Genomic DNA, 24384 nt, shown 5'->3' with positions numbered 1-24384 from the left:
ATTAAATAGCCAAATATAAGACGAATTAGATGAAATATTTGGTGATAATAGTGATGATGGTATGGAAGCAATGGAAGAAGAACGACAAATACAAGTTCCAAAAATGTTTCTTTTGAAATGATACAAAAGTTACGAAAAGATTTTAAAAAGAGTTTCAATTGTTAGTACAATAATTAATATTCAATACCTAGATTATGTACTCTTTGTCTCTTTCTAATATTTGTATTGTACAATTTATTTATTTGAATAAATATACGGCTATTCGCCTTGATTTTCTTTTAAAATAGTCTCGTATATTTAATCCAAGTCATTTTAGAAATTTAATTTTCAACTATTTTAATATTAGTTTAAAGTTTAAACTTTAATATAAAATTGAATTTTAAGGTTTAAACTTTAAATTCAATATAAGCTTTAAACTTTAAACTTTAAAGTCAATTTTAAACTTTAAATTCAATATAAAGTTATAAACTTTAAAATTTAAAGTCAATTTTAAACTTTAAAGTTTAAAGTTTAAACTTAAATTCAATTAAAACTTTAAAGTAACTTTAAAGTTTAAAGTTTTAAATTGAAGTTTTTTAATAATATCATTTTATTAATTAATAATATAATATTATATAATAATTAAAGTTAATAAAAAAAAATAAAAAATTACCGGTACAAAATGATCCTGTAAGAACCGATTCCGGTCCGGTCCAAACCGGTTTCAATCCGGTAACTAAGGGACCGGACGAAACCTTTGGAAATTTCCGGTAAAACCGGTTCCGGTAACGAAATCCGGTAAGGAGGACCGGTTCCGGTACCGGTTTCGATAAAACCGGTCCTGTTGATCTGGTGTTGTCCGTTTGCCAGCCTTAGGTGAGACGCACCCTTAGGCATTGAAAATGAAGATTGTGTAAAAAATATGTATTTATTGTGATTTTGAAATGTTTTGCGGGATAATAGAACGCTCCCAACATTAAGATGTTTTTGAAAATTCGGAACAACTTCTAGTGTTACTTTATGTCTTTTCTCTAAATTTAAAACTAAAAGTAGGTCTTTTCTATTTTTTATTTTTTTGACTTAAAAGTTATTTAAGTTTATTTTTTTATTTATGACTTGAAAACTATTTTTTTAAGTTAATCCGAACAGACTTTTAATCAACGGTTTAATAATCACTAAATAGTAAGCTTCATTTATATACCTAATTTTTTGTCAGAAAATCTCTCTATTGCTCCTAACATTTTGTTTGGATGGTTGTAGTTTATTGTATTTTTAATTTAAATACAATATTTGTTTTAATTGTTATTTAAATTTTATTTTTATTATATTATATAAATTTATCATCAAGCAGCGACGATAGTTTCATTTTCTGTGAAGAACCGATTTGGTGTGATTACATTATTATCTTAATAGAGTGTGAGTAGCCGAAAAAATAGAAAAGAAAAAAAATTACAAAGTGAAAATAATATTTGAAAATTAAACTTATGTTTATTCATGAAATAAAATTGTGTTGTTTAAAATTTTTGTGAAATAATTTTGGAGTGAAATAGTTATTTGTTATTTTTTAGAATTATTGAAAAGAAGTAAAAATATTATTAGAATTTTATGGCCAAATATAATTTCCGAAGTTAAAAAATTCTTTCAGGCCAAATGCACCCTGAAAACTGCACTCTGCAAATTAAGAAAAAACAAATACTTAGGGGTCATTTGATTTGAGGATGCATTGGATGAATTATAATATTTGAATTATATTGTTGAGATTAGGGATCTTTAGTGGGTAGATTGAACAATAAATAAGCACATAAAATGAATTGAGTTAATAAATAAATGGGTCATCTATTCATGTAAAAGTTATTTGAGCTTAAATTTAAATGATTTGAATTGATCATAATAACTCGTTATGTGCAATTCTTATTAAATTTAAAATTATATATTTGTTGGGCTTCTTACGTAAATGCATCCTGGTCAAAATTATTTTCAATTAAAATGATTGGATGAACATGTAATATATTGATATTGAAATCTTTTTATCAATTCTGATAAGTTCAAATCACTTTTAAGGAAGGAGATTTTTTTTTTGACATGGAACTTCGTGTATCAAAACCTCGATATTGGAGCGTGGACATTATAATATAGGAGCTCAACAGGGTGTGCATCGGTCGGTTCGATTTTCGAAATAAGCTAAATCAATAACAAATCAATAAGATATACTTTATCGGTTTTTGGTCATTAACGATTTGATTTTCAGTTTACACAATAAGAAAATGCTCATAGTATAAGTATGATTTCTCACTTCTCTAACAATTTGGCACTGTCACGATCCAAAAAATGAACGTGATGACATTCATCTTATCCCACCAAGACAAGTCAGCCTAAAACTCAATTATTACAATAAAATGCGGAAATTTCATAATCAACTCAAAACTACCCCAAAATCTGGTTGTCACGTGTACAAGCCTCGAAAGTATTACAATTGATTCAAAAGTAATATATAAGTCTCAAATGACATTGTTTCTAGAATAGAACAAGATCATAAATAGGAGTAAAAAGGTCCGCTGAAATGACAAGCATCTACCTCACAAACCTCCAAAAGAAGCCTTGAAAAATAAGAGAATGACAAGTACCACAAAAATTCAGGCTCGTAACCTACAAAAATTTGTAGAAGCAATGGGTGAGTACCAAACCACACGGTACTCAGCAAGTAAACTCATAAACACAAGCTAAGAGAATAGAATACGAGTACTCTTTACCACCCCAATCGAACCTCCATAACTACAACCAGCATAAAACCAGCCCAACTTAACAGGTCACAGTTTACAAAGCACATAGCTCAACAACAATACTCTAACAGTTTCATATCTTCAACAACATGATCAATATTCATCAGTCACAAGTTCCACAGAAAGGCATTCACAAGATCAGCAACACACAAGATCAAGTTCACCAATAATAAAGAAGTGCAATGCAATATCAAGTATAACGATGCATGCCTGACCTAATGATACACACCCGTTGTCTCTCAGTCCGGGACCCATGGAGGACATATCTGTCCATGCATCCAGCGCGGCGAGCGATACGATCCTCGATAATAGTAACCATCGCGGCACGATACGTCCCTCGAAATATAGTATCCATCGCGGCGCGCGATACATCCCTCGAAATGGTGCATCCTCTTTAATTTCTTATTATTTCTCAATGCACATAGCACTTGTCACAACCATGTTTCAGAACAATGCAATAACATGTTCACACAAATAATGAGGAGATGACTATTTTCATAACATTGCACAATTCACAACAACACAATCATGATACAACATCAATAATGATTCAACAAGCCTTTCAAACCATTCTCAACACATCACACAAACAATTTATCACATTGTCTTTTATTACCCCTTTTTCATCATTAGAATTAATCAATGTGGACAAGTCAACCCATCACCAAGTCTCATTACCCTCAAACACATAGTACAAGGCAATACACGAATTACATACACTTAACAAGGGTTTAGAAATCCACTTGCCTCAAATAGTCGAACAATCACTCCGGCACTTGAGCCTTTCCCTTTCGTTGGACCTCCAAATCAATACAATATATTCAAATAAATGACCACGATAAGATTTCGAAACTAACAACATTCATTTTACTCTATGTCCAACTAGACCCAAGAACTCATTCAAACCTAAAATTAAATTCCTAAATCTTGATGTCAATTAACATGTCAACTCATATTTTCAAATTTCAAGTCTAAGATTATGCCTCAATTTCGTTAAATAACATAAATCAAATGATATTCATATAATATAGTATCTCTAAAATTTAAGTACATCACACCAATACGCTGGAACATGGATCATAATGTGATTACCATGAAGAACTTTGCAACTCCAAAATCAATAGAAATCAGTAGCCTCTAATGTCAAAATAATATTTTAACCCATATTACTTCCATTCAACTATCACTGTCAATGCTAATCAAGCATATTTTACTATCACTGCCAATCATTGTCTTATCATTGGCAATGATTGTGTCCCTCAGTTTATTTATTTTTATTATCCTCGGTCACAAAGCACGGACAATTCACTCAATTTGCAACAATTCACCTCTTAATTCTTCAATCCAATAATATTATAATACTAATTCCTATATGCAACAATAATATAAGTAGACACCATTTGAAACTCACTTGAATATTACCTAAAGTTTCGTCACCCTTTTCCGGCACCGCAACAATAATTTTGTTCGACAACGGTTTCTCCCCTGCTACACTTTGATCGGTCGCTGATGAGTCCTCTTCGAGAGGCTAACTGTTTTTCTTTTAATTGATTAGGCAAATAATTATGACCCACTGAATAATTAAATAAATGTTAAATCTCACTAGCTTATATTATTAGTATATATATATGAACTTGGCCCATTAATCATCAACTAAATAAATTGTTTATTTAATAAATACCCACCAACTAAATAACTGTAGTTACACTAATAGTTCAAGATTTTCAAACCAACTTCACTGACTAATAAAAAAAAAGACTCGAGGCAACTATCGAGATGGGTAAAACAGTAATTTTATAAAAATTTCTAAAAATGACTTTCCTGGTCATTACAGATACAGTAAGACAAACAAATCAGTTGTAAATGGTGAAACAAGAAATATAATGAGAAATTGCATGTTAATGGGTTATCAATTTATCAACAACTCAAGACTAAAAATCAATACCAAACCGATAACCCGATATTTTTTTTTATAAAACCATTAAAATCCCGTTAACCCAATAGCAATGACCCCATAACATTTTTTCGGTTCAATTTTTGCACATTACATCAGTAGACAAAGAATTGGGATGGATCCAACTCAAATACCATGTAAAGAAGAATCTTAAATTTAACTTAATTCCAAAAATTATTTTGAATTATTCAAGTCTATATAAAGAGATCAATTTCTTATTTTGTGTGATTGGAGTTAGAACATATTCTGTTTCTAAGAGGGCTTTTAGGCCAAACCGGCCTGTATTTCATTAGTATGCGGACTGAAATAAACCATGTGTTAAACTAGCAGCTGGTGTAAAATAGTAATTTTTATGCAGGGGCGGAAACACCTTGTACTAAGGGGGTTTCGATAGAAAATTATATCATCTATACATGGTTAAAATAATTTTTTATGTATATATAGTAGATGTCGAACCCCCTTCGACTACTTCGTATGTCTATTTCTACAAATTTTGAACCCCCTTATTGAAAATTCTGACTCCATCACTATTTTTATTTGCATGATTAGCATATATATAATACGTATACATTTTCACTCATTATATGGTTATAATGATATGAACCAGTGTCAAATAAACCAGGTAAATTCAAAATTTAAATTTAATGGGTCTAATGTTCTATTTTTTAAAAAAACAATTGAGTTTAATTTTAATATTTATAATACATTTTTGATATTTTCACACACTATCTTTTTGGTATTATAAGAATCGACGAAGTTATTATTTATTATTTGACTATCTTTACTTTTTTACTATTAGTATTTATCTTTTTTCAATATTTTTATCATAGCTTATTTACTTCTTTTTTTTTTAAAAAAAAAAACCTTATTTTGAAAATCATTTTTCTTAAGTTGAGTATTTACCGAAAGTAACCTCCAAAGTCCTAACATACAAAAGTAGGAATAACATTTTTATATATTTCATCATCTTGAATTTCACTCGTAAAATTATACTGATACGTTGTTATATTGGGGAGGTGGGACCAAGTTCTAGAATTTCTTTCCCCTTCAAGTCTATAATGAACTTTTCTCCAGTAACTTTTAGAATCTTGTACTTATAATCATGTATTATATTATAATATATCAAATATGATATTAACATTTTTCATAGAGTTGATGGGTTGAAATCAGATGAGGTACCACAACCAAATAGGATGACTAAATTATTATTATTATTATTATTATTATTATTATTATTATAAAGCTTAGTCGAGTGCGTTGTCTCAGGTCAATCGAACAACAATATTGTTAATGCTTGTGCAGAAAAATGATGTAACAATAATATAAGTTAGAATCTATTAGCACAATTTTTCACTTCAGTAAGCTCGTGTTTGTCTTATTTGTCAAGTTATTAATCTCAACTTTTATGATCAGATAATTGTAAAGTTTAGATGATTTGTAAGTATAATTTTTATTTTATTTTTTAAAAAGCTAATAAATAGACGATAGATATATAGTTTTGAAATTAATCAAATTAATTTATTAAAATAAACAAGACAATGTATATATATATATATTTATTTTATAAGCACAAGCTTAAGTCTCACTACTCTATTCTCCTTCTTTTTTAGTTGAAAAGAATATTATGTTTTTATATTAAAAACCAATTTAACTTTTTTTTTTAAAACAAAAAACTTAACAAATTTATTTTAAAATCATTTTTTAGATCTATAATGCGACATAAATTAAGGACGAAAGAGATGCAAAAAAACGAAGGGTCAAGAAACGATCCAAGGTACCAATGTAGTTGTAGATTTTGTGGTACTCGTCATTGCTTAGCACATTAAATATGTCAATTTCTATTTTTGTTCGTGTGCTTTTAACTCCTCCCATCCATTTTTAGTAGTGGACTATAAATTAAAAGCATAATATATAAAAAAATCTTTTAATTTCAGTTTTGATTAACGTAATTTTATATGTGAATAAATAAATATTTAAATTTGTATAAAACTGAATAAATAGACACACACATCCAACATAGCATAATATATCACGTATGATGTGAATTGACATGTAGGATGTGTGTGTGTATGTCTACTTATATTCAAGTTTATATAAGTTTAAGTATTTATTTGTGCACACCCAAACTTAGAGACATATAGATGTCAATCAAGGCCAAGTTAAATGATATGTTAATGTGTTATGCCAAAGATATATGTTAATTTTAATTTTAACTTTAAACCATTAAGGGGTCGTTTGGTACAAACATTGATAATGTAGGGATTAGTAACGCAGAGATTAGTAGTGCAAACATTATTTTTTATCAAGTGTTTGGTTCATTGATTTCCACTTGATCTTGTGTTTAATTTAAAACTCTACAAAAATTTATTTCCTATTATACCCTTGTGCTATTATGAGATTGTTTATTTCATGTAATTGGGTCAAGGTAGATAACCGTCGGACAATATTTTTTTATTTTGTAGGATTATCTATTCCATTTAACTAGTTAAGTTATATATATTAGTTTTAAGGTGTGGTATACCACTAAGGAGATCCTTGATGGCACGGTATATTTCTAATTTTTTGTTGGTCAAATATATCTTAAACTTAAGATAGATTTAAGTCTACTTAAATTGTTCAATACCTAAAGCTTATAAAAAAAAAACAAATAACTCAAGTGGTTAATCGATAAACTACCTTGAATAAAAAAAATTAAAAAACATATTAGTGAAATCATTAAATTACACTAAATGGATTTGGAGATTTAAAAAGAACATTTTTAACCAATTCAATAAAAATAAAAAGGAAATTAAATTACAAAAAAAAAACTTAGAAAAAGGAATAAGGGGATAGTTTGGATTAGTTATTCCTTCATTTTCTAGGGATAAGATAAGATCACATATGATGGATAAACAATCCATGAATTAAATTAAATAAAGTAATCAAATAATGTATTAGATGAACTAAATTTTAATCCATGTACTATTTCATTTAATATCACCTACCAAACGGTCCTAATATGTTTATCCCGCTAAAAGTGAGCCACAGGCGGCATAAGAAACTGAGAATCAGGGCATTGCTTCACTGTAATAACAAAGGCATTGTGCCGTGTGTTCCACTTCAGCTAACTGCTAAGTCCATAAAACAAAAAAGGAAAATTGAATATAGATAGAGAAGAAAAAAATGAAAGCAAATACGAGTGGTAGGTGAATAACGACACCTATAATACAACTCTCTATCTCTCTCTAAAATTTTGTGATGAATATGGATTCGATTCTCTGTGATGAACTTCTCCAAGAAATATTCCGCCGCCTTCCTCCGTCGTCCGCCGCCGCTGTTTCATTAGTCTGTAAGCGGTGGCTTCATCTTCTTCGCTCTTCAACTACTTCTCTTTCTATCTGTTTAATTGAACCCCCTTTTATCCCTCTTTTCTCCTCTTTTCTCAGTTTTCATCCTTTTTTGTCTACTGTTTCTGTTACCATTACACCTACAGTAGATTCCTCCGATCAATTGCTTAATTCCGTTGCTTCTTCTTGCCCTAATCTCCGCCATCTCCGATTCTTGAATGGTCCTGTTTCTACTTTATCTCTGTTTTCTCTTTCTGTTTCTTGCCCTAATCTTGTTTCTCTTGCTGTAACTCTTTTTAGACCCCTTTCTTTTCTCTGGGTACCCCCTTTTGGGTGTCTTAAAGAACTCTCAATTTACCCAGCTGGAAATTCAGGGGAATTTGATTATGGTGACTTTTATGGTTCTTGTGAGTTGAATTTGGAGAGTCTTTTGTTGACTGGAATTAAATCAGGGGATAAGGGGGTTGGTTTTTTATGGAGGAATTGCAAAAAGGTGACAACTTTGAAGCTGATAAGCTGTGAAGAGGTTGGTGATCAAGGTTCTTTTTTAGGATTTCTTCAGTGTTTAGAGGGTCTTCAAGAATTGGAATTGAGAACTTGTAGGACAATTGCTGATGGGGTTTTGTTGAAATTGGCTGAGAATTGTGATATGTTGAACTCTTTGTTGGTCTATGATGGTGGTAGTAAAGAGGGGTTGTTTCATTTCTTGACCCAAAGCAAATGTGGTAATTTGCAGAATCTTGATTTAAGGTTGCCTCTTGATCTTGACAACAATCATTTGACAGCTGCTGCTGAAAATTTAGGGAGTTTGAGGAGTTTAAGGCTTCAAAGTTGCTGTCTTGTTACTGGTGAAGGGCTAAAGATTCTTGGAAATGCTATGGCTGATGGGCTTGAAGAATTGGCTTTGATAAACTGTGATGTAGTGGAAAGAGAATCAGGTTTGTTGACTACATTAGGACAAGATTTGAAAAGATTAAGGAAATTAGACTTGTCTTTTAATGACATGTTACTTGATAAAGAACTGATATCAATGCTAGTATCTTGCAACAATCTGAATGAATTGAAGGTAAGGGGTTGCAAAAAGTTGACAAATTTATCTATGGTTTCATTGACCAAGTGTTGCAAGAAATTACAAAGTGTTGATGTAATGTATTGTTGTGGGATTGAGGCACATGGTGTTGAGTTATTTGTGTTGAATTCACCAAAGTTGAGACTGTTACAAGTTGAGGAAAATAAGGTTTCTGATGTGGCTAGGACATGGGCATCAAATAAATTCATTGAAGTTGTTCCTTGAAAATTGATTTAGCGTGTTTATTGTTCATAACAAATGCTGAAAAAGGTAACATTTGATGCTTGTTATTTTGCTGCCACTGTACAGAACATCACAACTAAGATGCTTGTTATTTTGCTGTTTATGGACTCACAAGTATTAAGATGCTTGTTATTTTACTGTTTATGGACTCACAAGTATTAAGATGCTTAACTTCAGCTAAGATGGAGTAATAGTGCAGTTGAATTTAAGTACGTAGTTTGCAATTTACTTTGTTCTCACTTGTGTGTTCCATTAAGTATCAAAGGGAGATGCAATTATTTATCACAAACATCTCTTATGTTAATGTAATCCTAATTAAATATCTAGCATTGTCAAAATCATATAAGCAAAACACTCTTTCACGTTCAAGCTCAACTGAAACATGGGCCGAAAGCCCAATGGATTCACCTAAGCTCAAAAGGAACTTCCACAGTTCCACTTATCATATACTATATGATATCTCGGAGACAATGAAATAAACATTTGCAGGTTGAAGCATTATATTATTGTTAGGAGAATTTGTTTGCTGTCTCCAGTTGATTGATATGATACGGTTGTGATTAGTTGGCCCTCCTTTCAAATATTATATTACATGGCTAATAAGTACGTACCAAATTAACATGTTAACAACACATTTATATTAGTATATTACATGGCTAATACGTACCAAATTAACATGTTAACAACAACACATTTGACATAACCCCATTATAAAAATAAAAATATCGAAAATTAAATGCATGTGATTTTTCACTTTTACTTTTTCCTATTATACCTTTTCAACACTAATTACTTATTCCCAAATTATTAATTATGTTTTGAATATGAAATAATGAATCCAAAGCGTCATCGGTGGCGCCACATACGAACTCCCGGGTAACCATTTAATTATACTGAAATAGAATTCCAAAACCTTAAACGAAATTAATTAGAATGTTGTAGTCGTCGACACTGTTGGGACGGAAGGGTCCATTAGCAACATTATGGCTAGCAGCGAGCGTTCAGAACAGGCTGAAGAAATACTATCATTATTCTTCCACTAACATATCCACTAAAATTGGTTCGTTTTCTTTTTAAGTTATACGGAAATTAATACATGCATATGTAATACTAGTAGATTTGATACTCTTATTATAGTTGTTTTCTCAAGTGTTTGATCGATAATACTAATGCTTATTGTTTGAAAGTTATGTCTAGAGCTCATCATGTTTCCGGCAGTGCCCATTTCCTGTTTTAATACCTTTTTCTGTTTCATTTTCATTAGTAATAACACATATTTTGATTGATCAGGTTTATCTTTTGCAATTTATATTTGCAGGGAATTCTAGATTTATTGCAACAACATTTTGATTTTTACAGGGTATATGGAAGAGTTTGTCGAAATCGGGTGAAGTTTCTGAATTAGGTGCCATGTCTATGGAGACGAAGTAAGGATCTAATTGACTGTAGATGTAGATTGTTTTCCGATTATTTCCAAGTTTTGAATGTATGTCTTTTTTTCCGTTCAAATGCTGCTGCTTCTTCCCCTAAGAATCAGACAGCACAAAATCAAGGGACTGTTCGTGATGACATTCCTCAAGATATTCCAGAAATTGAAATCATTCGTGATCATGTTCCCTTATGGCCAGACCACCGTAATGATGTGATAAAAATCAAACCTCTTTTTTATCTAATATCTAATACAATCAAACCTCTCTATAACAGCGTCGTACGTTCCGGTATGTTTTGGCTACTATAGCAAAATAATGCTGATATAGAGAATAACATATCATGAAAGTTCGATCGGTTCCACAGAAAGCATGTATATTATAGTGAAATGTCGCTATAGAGAGCTGGTTTGAGACCACTAACTCAGCTGTTGTAAATTTGTGATGATCTCAGCAACATCTACAAGGAAGACTTCATTTCAGCAAAAGTCAAGATGGCTTCCTCACAGAAGGATCATGTAGAACTCAGTGGTAACCGCTCCCCTCCACCTAGGAATGATCTGGGGATTGAAATCGAAAGACTACGTGGTAATCAAGACCTTGCACACACCGATTTGTTGTCGCCTTCACCAAATAAATTCATTTCCTCTCCACCAAGGTCCATGCCTTCCCCAAGCAGAAGAGATGATTTCACTCCTGTCACAGCACCTACGGAAAGAGGGGTGCTCCCCACACCTGACCTAGCAACATCTATTGGACATGTTGGTTCTGATATGGAGACCCCATCAACATGGTACGAAGAGGGACTAGGTTTCGAGATTACTGTTCTGTCTGATATTCCTGAATTTGATAATTTTGCTGGGGTATGTTTATCTAGAGTAATCTCATTAGCTCTAGAGTTTCATTTTTTACTTATTGTTGAAGACATATATTGTGAAGAAAGAGTTCTAACTTTTGATGTGAGTGAACGCTTATGAAGACTTTATTAAATTATTAAGCCAAAATGACATCTAAACTTACTTTACCTGTTTTTCATCTGATGCATGATCAAGATGACGACACTCCTATTGGTGAGCTAAGATTCTCTATTCCGATAGTGTTGGTCAATTTTATCTTCTATGCCTTTAGCATCGTAAAATTTTACGATTTTGTTGATATAACATGCACCTGAAGTTTGTGTTTCATATGCTAAAGCAGGATTTCGAGGTACTCCTGAAGTTGGAATGCCAGAGTTTGAGACATTGCCTATTAGAATAAAAATTATTTTCGTAAAATTGGTTTGGTTTGCAGGATATTCCCTTAACGGTATGATGATTGCAGAACCGTGGCTCAATTTTTGCAAGGGCAGTCACCAGTAACCTCCATCTCAGAAGAGACTGGAGACCTCAGCTTAGATAGAATACTAGATGGCAAAAACAGGAAAATACGTGCCTGAATATTTTTCGAGACTCTGGTAAGTCCTCTGCTAATTTTTTCCATGATTAGTTCCTCTTTCTTGGAGATGCAAGTCAATTCTCAAATATTGGGTGTTCTAGAGCCTATGATGCTCGAACTCTCCAAGTGTCAAAAATCCACTCTTTTTGGAGGATTTGACATGCAACTGGCCGCATTTTTTATGAATCCAAGCAACGTAGTCTGGGTGTCTTCTAATATTAGTTATCTCTGGGTGTGATTGAGTTCAGAAAAAAGTGTATATATATACTTTTATCATTTTTTAGTTGCACATAATATGTTTCACTGCTTAACCAATGATCATATTTAGTACTACTATAATATGTATCTATTGTTTGAGCTGGAATCATTTCGTCAGTTCCTTATCCTTTTTGGAAATTGCCTACAGGTGTTGGAGAATTGTGGACTTGTCTCTGTGAATCAAAATGAACCCCATCAATGCAGAGAAGACAACTCGTATGCATTTTGGATTGGTGCTTCAATTTGGCGCCTTTCTTTAGTGTTTTTCTTACAAATCTAAATGCAATCTTCTTCTTTGAAATACAGTGTAAGCTTATACGAAGATGCACCATGGCTTCTAAGTTAAATTTATGAAAACTATTATGTTCATTTTCTTTGGAAAAGCTAGTATTTTCTTATTGCCTCTTTTTTGTACTCTCTTGGAGTAGTATATAAAAAGCTATCTTCTCTAGAAGATACTCTAATTCATAATTGTCCAAGTGTGAGATAGGCTTTAGGGGTGACAAAATTAATTCATACAAATATGATTTGTTTAAATTTAGCATATTAATTAAGTTGACACAAATCTATCTATTTGACATTGCTCGGGATCACATATTTTTTTTTGTGAAAGTCTAATGATATCACGTAAATTAGAAAGAGGAGTACCATAAGGGAAAAAAATAGAGTCGTAGTGTAACACCACCTTTTCCAGGCTCATTGTAGGCGCGAGTTCAAAATATTCTTTTTAAGGTTCCCGCCAGTCGAATTATCAGTCGGGCAGTTCGGGCAGGACAAAATAAATGAAGTGTTTGTTTAACATTATTCATTATTTTTCAAATTTTAATAAAGAATTTGAGTTTGAAATTTCTTCTTAGAAAAGTATTTCAAGTAAAATAATAATGTTCGTATATATTCATTTTATGTATTAAAAAATCTCTATCTCTATTTATTTCTTACAACTTTAAATACAAACAGTATTTTCTTATAATATAACATGAACGAAGTAATAACAATATTGAAAATCGATACTAAATACAAAAGTTGATCCAATTATTTTTCATAACGGAGTATGTAATTTGTTTATTTATAAACATTACTCTTTAATAAGTATGTAATTTGTTTATTTATAAACATTACTCTTTATGTAATTTTGTAATACACACTTCATCCATTTCACTTTATGTGACACTTTTTAAATTTTGAAATTCAAACAAATCTTTTTAAATATTTTCAATTGTCATTTATTATGATTTATAGTATTTTTATATAATTTTTAAATATATAAAATTTTATTTCAATTTTTTTTAAAATTTCATATCTAAATTCACGATAAAAAAAGGTATGAATCTAACTAATTAAGTTCCATAGGATTCTTTGTAGGGGCCATGTGTACATGTTTATCTTTTTTTAATATTTCTTTCACATTTTTCCATGCATATATTTCATTGGATTCCTCCTCTCCTTTATCCAATGTATATATATGCTCATTAATTAATTAATTACTAGAACTGTCTCCCTGAAAATCTTACTTGAACTCATTAATTTTTAATACCTAATATAGAGTATGCCTGCTAGTACAAATAAGAAAAAAAAGAAACTGAACTAAATCTACAAGTATAGAGTAATTTAACAGTTTCTAGAACGTACGTTTTCATTTTTTTATTTTATTTTATTACTAGAGAACAGAGATCGATTTTATTTTTTTTGAAGAGGTTTCACTTTGAGTTTTAAAAATATAAACTTTTTTTAATTCTTGAGTACGGATATATCTTGAGCGACACAAGTTTAATTTTAAATTAATCGAGGCCTTAATAGTAGTTATAATCCAACCAAATTACATTATTTTCTCCATAGGTTATAGGATTATATGATATGATGTTCCTTTCTTCCAGGACACTCAGAAAGTATTATATGTATAGTTTTTTTTTTTAAATTACTCGGTTAAATATATTTCTTAAGAAGTGTGTCAAGTTAAAATGGACGGAGGAGTTGATTTAAATTCCACCACAAATAGCGTTTGAACTTTTGACCTACTCTTCTAGTGATTATAGCCCAATAGTAGTTCTATCTGTATGCTTCAAACCAGGGGATTTTATTATATTTTCAAATAATAATTGGTTTATCAATTTGGTTCATTTTCCCACCTACAACATAAAATATAGTAATAGAGAATTTAAAATTAAAAAACCATATTTTAAGAGTTATTCATATTTCAAAATTTGACTCACCTTGAAAGGGAGAATAGCGGAGTTGTTGTACAGCCTAAGGTCTTTTCCTACAGAGAAAGCAAAAAATTGGATTTGAGAATCAAGGATAGATAGACAAGAGATATATAATTTTTTTTTTGAGTGAACTTTATGCAAAAACACACTTAACTCTCTCCCTGTTTCAATTCAAATGTCATTTTTTAGTCTGCTTTAAAAAAATATGTCCTTTTAATCTAACAAAAAAATTAATTTTAATGTTTTTATGATTTGTTTAAATATATTTTAATACACTTACACATATTTTAATTTTATTTATTTTTTAAACTCCGTATCTCGATAAATAAATTATGATGCACAAAGATATTGGGCCATGAAAGATAAGAGTTTGAAGTATGTATAGGCATTATTGGAGAGAGATAGAAACCTTAGTATTAAATATGTCTAAACACAATAATAGAGCATTTATTGTACGAACCATAATAAGTTGATTTAATTGTAAGAGTGTTCGTATGAATCACTCATCTCTTTTATTACTATCACTGCACTCATTGAAAATAGTAAAAGTAACTTTGAAATTTCGCACGATATATAAGCATGACCCTTAATTTGGCTTTAATTGATAATTATGACTTTTAACTTTGAATGTGCATAAATAGACACTTAAACGTATATAAAATTGAACAAATACTCTACTATTCTATTCATAATTAAAAAATTCAAATTTAAATCCTGTTTGATATGAAGTTATTTTTGTTAGAAAGTTTTTTATCTTGATATAAGATATTTTTGATACCTTTAGTATGTGCTTCATCAGTCAAATTCAAATTTAATAAGCTTCAATATAAATATTGAATATTACTTTCTTCCTTCATTTTTACTTGTCAATTATATTAAACTATATTTTCACTTATATTTGTTACTTTAGCATATTAAGAAAAAAAATATTATTATTTTTATGTTTTATTCAACATTATTTACTTAATTTTAAAATAATTTTCTATAACTTAAAGATTATACATCAATTAATATGAACATTGTAAAACTCAAAATGAATCGATACGGAGTATTAATTAAGAAGATTAAGATAAGTGTAGTACTCTTTGTCTTATTAATTAAGAAATATTAATTAAATTTATCCTATATTACCATTGTAATTAATTCTTTTTGAAGTGTTTGAATTTATTTGTAAATTACTAAAAAAAAAAAAATTATGTATTTTATTTATGATTTCCTAAATACTTATTAAAAAAAAAATCAAACTGTGGATTCTTACGGCTGCATCTGCCATGTACTGTTTCCCACAAGGTTACAAAAGGGGGGGAATTGGCATTTCCCTTATCCAAAAGGGTAACTTTAAAGAATCCAATGAAATTATATTGAATTCAACTCTCCATTTTAATTAGTGGGATTTTGTTGCCTTTTAATTGATGGAACTACCTTTTTTAATTAATTAGAGGAACTTTGTTGAAAATTAATTCTTTTATTTTTTATTTTTTATTTTCTAAACTATGCTGATTCCTAGAAAACTTTATGTTAAACATTTATTTTTGGTTGAGGGAGAACTTCCTCCTCATATTCCACTTTCCTTCGCTCCCTTTTATTAATTAAGTCCACCAAAAATAAAATTTTCCCTTTTTTACTTATCTATTTTAATAAATTAAGATTTTATTTTTTTAAAAAAAATATTATGAAAATATTAGTAGTCAAATTAAAACTTCCAGATTTAAACCTTGAGAATATATTATAAAGTTTTTAGTATGAAATATATTTTGTTAGAAAGTATATTTTATATCACATGAATCTAAATTATTAGTTCGACAACAAATTTTTAATGTAGAATGGATAATTTTTTTTAAAAAAACAACATAGTTTAAAGGGATTATAGTTTGGAATTAATTAATAACATATCCAAGATATTTGAAATGCAATATTGATCAAACCAAAGGCAAAATTTAATTTCTCTATCAAAAGCAATGAATTCAAATATGTACTAAAAAATATAGTAACCCCACATAGGATTCTCAAACAGTACCATCTTCTTTTAATAACCAGTGAGGAGGAATTGGATTTGTCAAATACAGGTTTCAGGTTCAGTAGGGGGCCGCGAAGGGTAGGGGTCGGATCTAGAGGATAGCGAGGAGGTCACTTGAATCTTATTAACAAAAAATTATGGTATGTTAAAGTACTTTAAAATATTTCTTGTACATATATATGAAGATCGGACTTAAAAAACGTACACCATAGAAATAAAAAAATTATTACAACATAAAAATCTCTGATTTTCTTGCTTCATTAAGTAAAAGAATTGTATTTTTTCATCATAATTGATTTGTAAAATATTATAATTTATGATACTTTTCGTATAACTCAAATAAGAAAGAAAAAAACAGAGCAAAATATCAAATAGAAGACCATAATACTGAGAATTTTCTTAGTTTTATAGATAGAAACTGAACTAAACTAGCTTAATCTACTGACACAATATCTAGTATTCTGTATATTACATTATCATTATCTAAATCTCAAAAACCTAAACTACTACTAATAAAACTTAAGAAGAAGAAAAAAAACAGAACAAGAGCAAAAGGGCCTCTTTTTGGCCCCTGTACTAATTCTTGTTTAATAATTTTCCCTCTCCACATGTCGAATAATAAATACTAATTCAAGATCTGGTGGATTAAAGAACTCTCTAGCACCATTATAATGACATGTTGATACTGGCCGGCGTTTCGACGGAGCCGGTGGACATGGTAGCTTTTCCGGTATCCTTGAATCTCTTGTTGTCGGAGTTGAACTCTTTTCTACTTCGTCTTCAGATTCTTCTTCTCCTCTGTTTGGTTTTGTGGATATTGATTTCAGTTTATTAGGCCTAAACGCTATTCCAGCAATTACCCACATTTTGTTTTCTTCTTTGCTTCCATCCACTAATTGATGTTTTTTCGAAAAACCCATTGATAACCCAAAACAATACGTGTAGTCTCGAAAAAGATATGAACTTTGTAAACTAGAATGAATCAAAAGGGTCTTTCTTGTTTGTTTGTTTTCTACTAAGGAAGAAGAGAAAAAAGGGTGGGTATAAATATGAAAGACTTTGAATGAGGGAAAAAGAAGAGAAGGCGGCAAAATAAAGGGCAGATTTTATAAACAGAAGACGGTAGGAAAAAAAACCTAATACTACTAGTATATATAATCATATACTCATAAAGAATATTGTGTGATTTTTTTTTTTGGGATACCCGTATAATTTCGGGTAATGGGCAGCTCAAATCTAATGAAAATTTTAGATTTTGGCGCCAGAATTTCATGATTTTGGGGCAACGGCTCTCCTTCCCGCCTATATTGAGGAAATGACACATATATACAACTAATAGTTATAATTAGCAATAAATAGCCCAACAATAATTAGAATTTAATAGACAAATAAAAAATTAGCACAAAATGGCCCAAATTAATAAATGACATTTTAATTAAAAAAAAATTGTTTTCCTCGTATAACCAATCATCACTAAACAACAAAAATAACGGAAACATCAAAAATTATATATACAATACGTAACCATCTAAAAACGTAAATTATGTATTTTCATATGTTTTTTTATTCGTTATTTGATAAAAAAAAAATCCAATTGTATGCTTGATGATTGTATATAGGTAAAAGAATGGTGTATTCATTCACTTAGTATATTAGTATACAATTATAGCTATGTTATCCCTTCCAGTGTATACATATTAAAAAATCAAACACTTCATGTATGCATTGCATTCATGTATACACATTCGTGTATTCATTCCCTCAAAATTTGTATACATTTCAGATTCTTTATTCAGTGTGTAAATGAAGATTGCACATTAAATTTAAAATGCTTAATAGCAAACACACAAGTTGAATCGGATAACGAGAAGAACTTACATGGCTAAAATTTAGAGTCGTGGATGGAGAATCCACAAAATTAGAATGAGAATCCTTTTTTTTATGAATAATTCTAGGGATAACTTTCTTAAACATGACAATTGATACCTACAATCAATTATTGATATGTAAGTTTTTGCCTAAATTAGATATACCTTAAATTTAAAAAATTAAAACTCCCAAAAAATTGAACGACAATACAAGAGGGGGATCAAACATAGGCTAACAGTTAGAGAAATTGACGAGTAGACATCAACAAACCATAAAAAAATTAAAAGCGGAAGAGAAAAAATAGACACTATGAACGAATATTTTTATAGAACTCAAATATGTAAAACTAATAAACAAAAAGTAAATCATCTTTTATTCAAAGTAATGAAGAAGAAGAACGAATTAATAAAAAAAAAACACAATTCAAAAGAATCGTGTGTGTATGGAAAAGAAGATAAAAAATAGGAAGAAAAAAACCACTTCTCAATAAAAAAGGACACCATGCTGCCCACGTTCTAAAATTATTTAATTTAATTAAAAATGAACTTCCCAATACGTGGGCTACTAATTGCAAAATTTAATTTTCAAAAACCTTTTTTTGTCAAAAAAAGAAGAAGAAGGCTATATGCTGCCAATTAGTTAAATGGGATGTCATGTTGTGCCATTTTTTTCGCCTATATTCCAATCGTTGTTTTTTGGAAGGCCCAAACCTATTCCACTAAAAGCCCTTTAATGTTAGGCCCAAATGAAAGGGGCCTCATACAATTTTATAAGAGAGCACTTTTTGGTATATACCATAAAGAGTAAACTTTAGGTTTAACAAACATAAAAATCATATTTGTATGTTATAGTTATAGTCTATATAATTGCGCTTCATAGCAGATTTTATGTTTGCTATGACTATTAATTTGTATATTTCGTTTTACATATACATAAAAAAATATGTATTTGGGTCTATTTGTATATTTCGATATACAAATGACATGACAAAAAACATGGAATGTTTGTTGCGAATTACAAATAAAAGAAATTATGGCTATAACATTTAATTTGAATTAATAGTTTGTTATTTCATACAATTTTTCCTACCATAAATAACAAAGAGATATTAAACTTAATAAGTCTCCTTATCTATTGTTTGCCTTGTTAGGCTCCACATCTATAGTTTCATTTGCTATAAGTATTTTTGTTTGTATAATTTGCTTGTTAATATACAAATATAGTAGATATACAAATTCTATATTTATAAATTTAGAAAAAATTCAAAAACTATACAACTCAAATGTATCAACATGGTAATTATATACAAGTTAGGATAAGCATAACAAATTTTGGATTTATACAATTAGGAATCAAATTATACAAATTTTGGATTTATACAAATTATGGATTTATACAAATACAGATGTGAATCTATCTAGTGGAGTGATATATGAGTTTACTTTGAGATCATTACAATAATTTATAAACTTTAACTCTTAGATTCTAAAAGCTTCTCATATATCATATACAATTTATTAAATTTCTGATCGAAACAATGATGATATCTCATTAACTTCATACAACTACCAGCTCATTATGATAGAAACGTCCTAATTTAGGTTTGAAAACGAAGTTCAGATCTCATTTACGTAGATGCATACTATTTTTTTGTTTTTCAATTTGTTTATCTGATTTTAATTTTTTTTTTGAAGTTCAGAAAATAAAAAAGATTTTTAAGTCTTGTGGTCTTAAACTAAAAATAGGTAGAATTTATCGAAATATCTTTTAATCTTGTGGTTTTATATAAAAAGTCAAAATTAAAGAATTACCAAAACAAAAGCAAAAACATTTTTTAAAAATGAACTAAAAAGTAAAATAGACAAATTAATCAAAACGAAAGGAGTATTGAAAATAACAAATACAAGTACAATAAGTGGATGAACTACGTATTCGTGAAGGGGTTAGTTCAGGGGGGGCTTTACAAGCTTAAAAAAAGGGCAGCTAACTTAAACCTTCTAATTCGAGGGCCTATTTTTTTTAATTAAATCAATAATATATTATAAATATTTTCTTTAAAAAAATATTAAGTATTATTTGCAGAAAACATTATTCCTTATTAGCTTTGCTTAGTTCACTATACTTTTTTTTATGAAGTCTTTTAAATATTCAATTATAACGTTAGGCATTTTAAAGCCTTATTCGCATGTAGTGTTTACCCAAAATTGAAAAATAGATGACGAATACTTCAATTATTACTCTTGTTATTAAATTATAATTAATTTATGTTGAGATTTTAAAGATGGGAATAGAAATAGAGAAAAATACTTTTTGAACTGCATCAAAAAGAGGGCACTTTCAAGACAGAGAAATATCGAAATTGAACTATTTCTCTATTCTCTGCATTTATTTTCAAAACAAAAATATAATTGAGTCATGTATTTTGTACCGCTATTTGTAATTTGAGTTTGCTCAAGTTCTATAAAATTAAAGTACTGATTACCGAATAGATTTTCATTCTATTTTACGACTCAAATAAAAAGAGGTAACTATTTACATATCTTCTTAATTTATAATATAATTTAATATAAATATGATAAATCTTTACCACCAAAGTGTGTAGCATTGCAGAAAATATTATGGAAAAAATTATCTAAATTCACATTTTATTTTATCATAATCTCTAAAAAAATTTATTATTTTTTTTCCTTAAAAAATCTCCTATAGGATACATCACTCCCCTTTTATTGATACATCCTTACCTTCTCGGTGTACCCAGATATACTATCCTCTTTTTGACACATTCCTCTCCTATGTATTCGAAAGTCCGATGATGTATTCGAAATTCATATATTTTTAAGAAAAAATTATTTTTATAATTTGAAAAAAAACAAGGAAATAATGTAATTAACTCATGACACTATGAAATTTATGTAAATTATATTATTATTATTATTGGAGCAACGTGGCGGTGAGGCGGCCTATTTTGGACCACCCAATGGCATGACAGTGCGCCAGCTCAACGTTACTGACCTTAAGATTCTATTTGGGCCCCTTTTTAATCCCATCAACAATTGCTGACAGGATATCATCTCATTTATTCCTAATCCTTAGTCCAAATCAAATTAAATATTTCATTGACTACCCCATTTTTATTTTATTAATCTATGAAATTTGAGAAACAACTCTTACACTTGCAATGCTTTAAAATTATAACAAAAATTGCTATTACCCTAGCAGTTTAAGATGGTGTATAGTCAGTGGCGGACCCACGTGCTCTCTAAGAGGGTTTACCCGAATTCCTCGACAAAAAATTATGTTATAATTATAAGCTAAATTTTCTGAATTTATATAGATATAATAATTTTAAACCCCCTCATGAACAAGAAGTAAGTTGCAGCGTAGTGGTAGATCTCCTTCAAATTGGCCCTCTAGGGTTTGAATCCTATTGTTGTCATTTTTTCTGTTTTTTTTTTTTAAAAAAAAAGCGTAGATTTAAACCCAAAAAAAATCCAAAAGTGCTAAAAGGTCTCTGCTAACGGAACTAATTTTTTTTTTGTACTTATAAACTATATACTAGTACTTCCTTGAAATTGTATTTTCTTGGCTTATTCATACATTTATATTTTTATTTTTCGAACCCCTAAATAAAATTCCTGAATTCGCCACTGTGTATAGTATTAGTTATGATTACAATAAAATCTAGTAATAGATATTGTTCAAAGTGTTAAAGAAATCTACTATAGTATAATTAGTAACTCAATGATTATTGGGTTCAGTATCTTGAAACCATCTCATGGCTAGCATGGGCAAATCTAGAGTATCGTCTACAAATTCACGTTATCAATCAAATACTAATTTTTATCCAGATCCTATATATGTATTGAAAATTCCACTAAATAACTATAAATATTTGATAACAAATTCAATTACAACTATAGTAAAATCTCTCACAAATGAGATATGAAAAAAATGATGTGTACGTAGTATTTCCCTTACCTTGACTTGAGAGTGCTATATGAATCGTTAAACTTCAAATTCAGAATCCGACTATGATCGATAAAACGGAAGTTCAAAAGTAGAAAGAAACAAGAAGAAGTCGTATCAAGCAGCAAGTGGGAACCGTCCATCCAAAATTGATGAATGATGAGGACACCTTCGTGGCCTACTGAACGTGACACTTAGGCACTAATGTCTTTTTATTTATTTATTTATTTATATACTTTGGATATATGGCTGCCTATTTTTAGGTAGGGGCTGTGGGACATTCTGGTTTTCATCTTCTTCTATGATACGTGTTTGTTGATTGTGATTTTGGTATGGTATGATTAATTAACAAATCTATGCATTTTGAGTTCTATCAATTTTAAGTTATTAGATATAAAGTTTGAACTAAAATTACGATCAAACTTATACAACTTTGGTGTGCGAGTTCTATCAAAGCCCTCCTTGTCAGAACTTCCGTAACGCCACAATATAATATATCAATAAGACATGACTACCTAAATCAGTTAATTGTAGCACTCAATAAGCCGTGACAAAAAAATGTAACTCACTACTTATTAAATGCAATCAAATTTTAATTTATTTATACAAAGTACATATTTTTTTTAATAACAATTACCGATTTTTTTACAATATACAAGTTACAATAGTCTCACACCAAAAATTAACTAATCTTAATTTTCTATTATTACTGTATAATCAGTGTAAAATGTTAAGACCCTGTAATATAATGATATTTTTTTTTTTTGTCCTTGTAATACATTATTGCAGGAAGAAAATAGTTGAAATATTGCTATTTGCTTACAACTTTATATCCAAACCTAAAGGGCGGCAAAAGAAGACAAACCATCTATTATCTTGGATTGATTGGGACAACTCTTTGTTTTAAAACCAAATTACTCTCCCACCAGCTCTACACATGCATGATGCATCCTCTTACAATTCATTGATCCTAGTCATATTTTTTGAACTTTATTATCAATAATCTTATATTTTATCATAAAAAAAGTTTTTCCACGTCGATTAGTGACATGGAACATGGGATTTTCCACTTCCTGCATATCATCAACCTGCTCTTTTTGATTATTTTTTTTGGTACAGTCTCGAAATTTCAAATATGAAATTGAGAAAGATTCAACCCTTAATGTAATTTTCTATCGAATTGGGTTCGAACTCTCTTGCTCTCGACTCCGCTCCTGATTATTGTTTACCCAGTCATCAGTAAATTATTGTTGCTTTTTGACTTGAACTTTACATCTGTTGATTTAAATATCCTTCTCTTTCCTTTCCCTTTGTGCCCATCTCATGGTTTATTGTAAAGTTATTGACTGTTTTTATCACATGACACAGGTTTCCCTTTAATTTACCTTAAGACCAGGAGGAAAATATAATTGACCTTTTTTTACCCAAGTTGACATCTTTTTACCTTAAGAAATGACTGTTTAGTTTCTTTCTATTTCTTTTACCCTCCGTTACCTGTATCATTTACCTTTTCGATTCCATATTTGTATTGGGTAGACTCACTTGATACATCACAGTTTTAGGCTCAAATACAACTACATCTCAGTCTCAAGCAAGTTAAGACCGGCTATATAAATCCTCATTGTTTACGTCACTCCATTTGAGCTCTTAGTCCAAAATTATCTCACTAAAATAATGGTCAAACAGATTATAGGATCACTAGTAAAATGCATTAAAATTCAAGCCAAAGTTGTCCAAGATCAAGTAAATCAATAAAACCAATTTGTAGGAAAATTCAAGCCAACAACACCTATCTAAGGATTGTTAGGAAGGCATGTTACTCTCCTTCAAATAAAATTTTAGGACCATAAAGAAAATT

At 29.7% G+C, this 24384-nt stretch overlaps 2 protein-coding genes across 2 annotated transcripts; one reads left to right on the top strand and one right to left on the bottom strand.

The window, feature by feature from the left end:
* Window positions 1–7953: 7953 nt before the first annotated feature.
* On the top strand, window positions 7954–9441 carry LOC125811115 (F-box/LRR-repeat protein 4). Its single transcript, XM_049490609.1, has one exon. It carries the CDS (start codon window positions 7957–7959, stop codon window positions 9331–9333), a length of 1377 nt encoding a protein of 458 aa, XP_049346566.1. The 5' UTR covers window positions 7954–7956; the 3' UTR covers window positions 9334–9441.
* A 7837-nt stretch (window positions 9442–17278) lies between these two features.
* LOC125811012 (cyclin-dependent protein kinase inhibitor SMR6-like) lies at window positions 17279–17611 on the bottom strand. Its single transcript, XM_049490501.1, has one exon. It carries the CDS (start codon window positions 17609–17611, stop codon window positions 17279–17281), a length of 333 nt encoding a protein of 110 aa, XP_049346458.1.
* Between the last annotated feature and the right edge of the window lie 6773 nt (window positions 17612–24384).

The sequence above is a fragment of the Solanum verrucosum genome, unplaced genomic scaffold, assembly GCF_900185275.1.
Source record: "Solanum verrucosum unplaced genomic scaffold, falcon-dt-bn FXZP01000032.1, whole genome shotgun sequence".
Taxonomy (NCBI): Eukaryota; Viridiplantae; Streptophyta; class Magnoliopsida; order Solanales; family Solanaceae; genus Solanum; species Solanum verrucosum.
The sequence above is the reverse complement of the archived record's forward strand: the minus strand, read 5'-3'. Positions and strand labels throughout refer to the sequence as shown.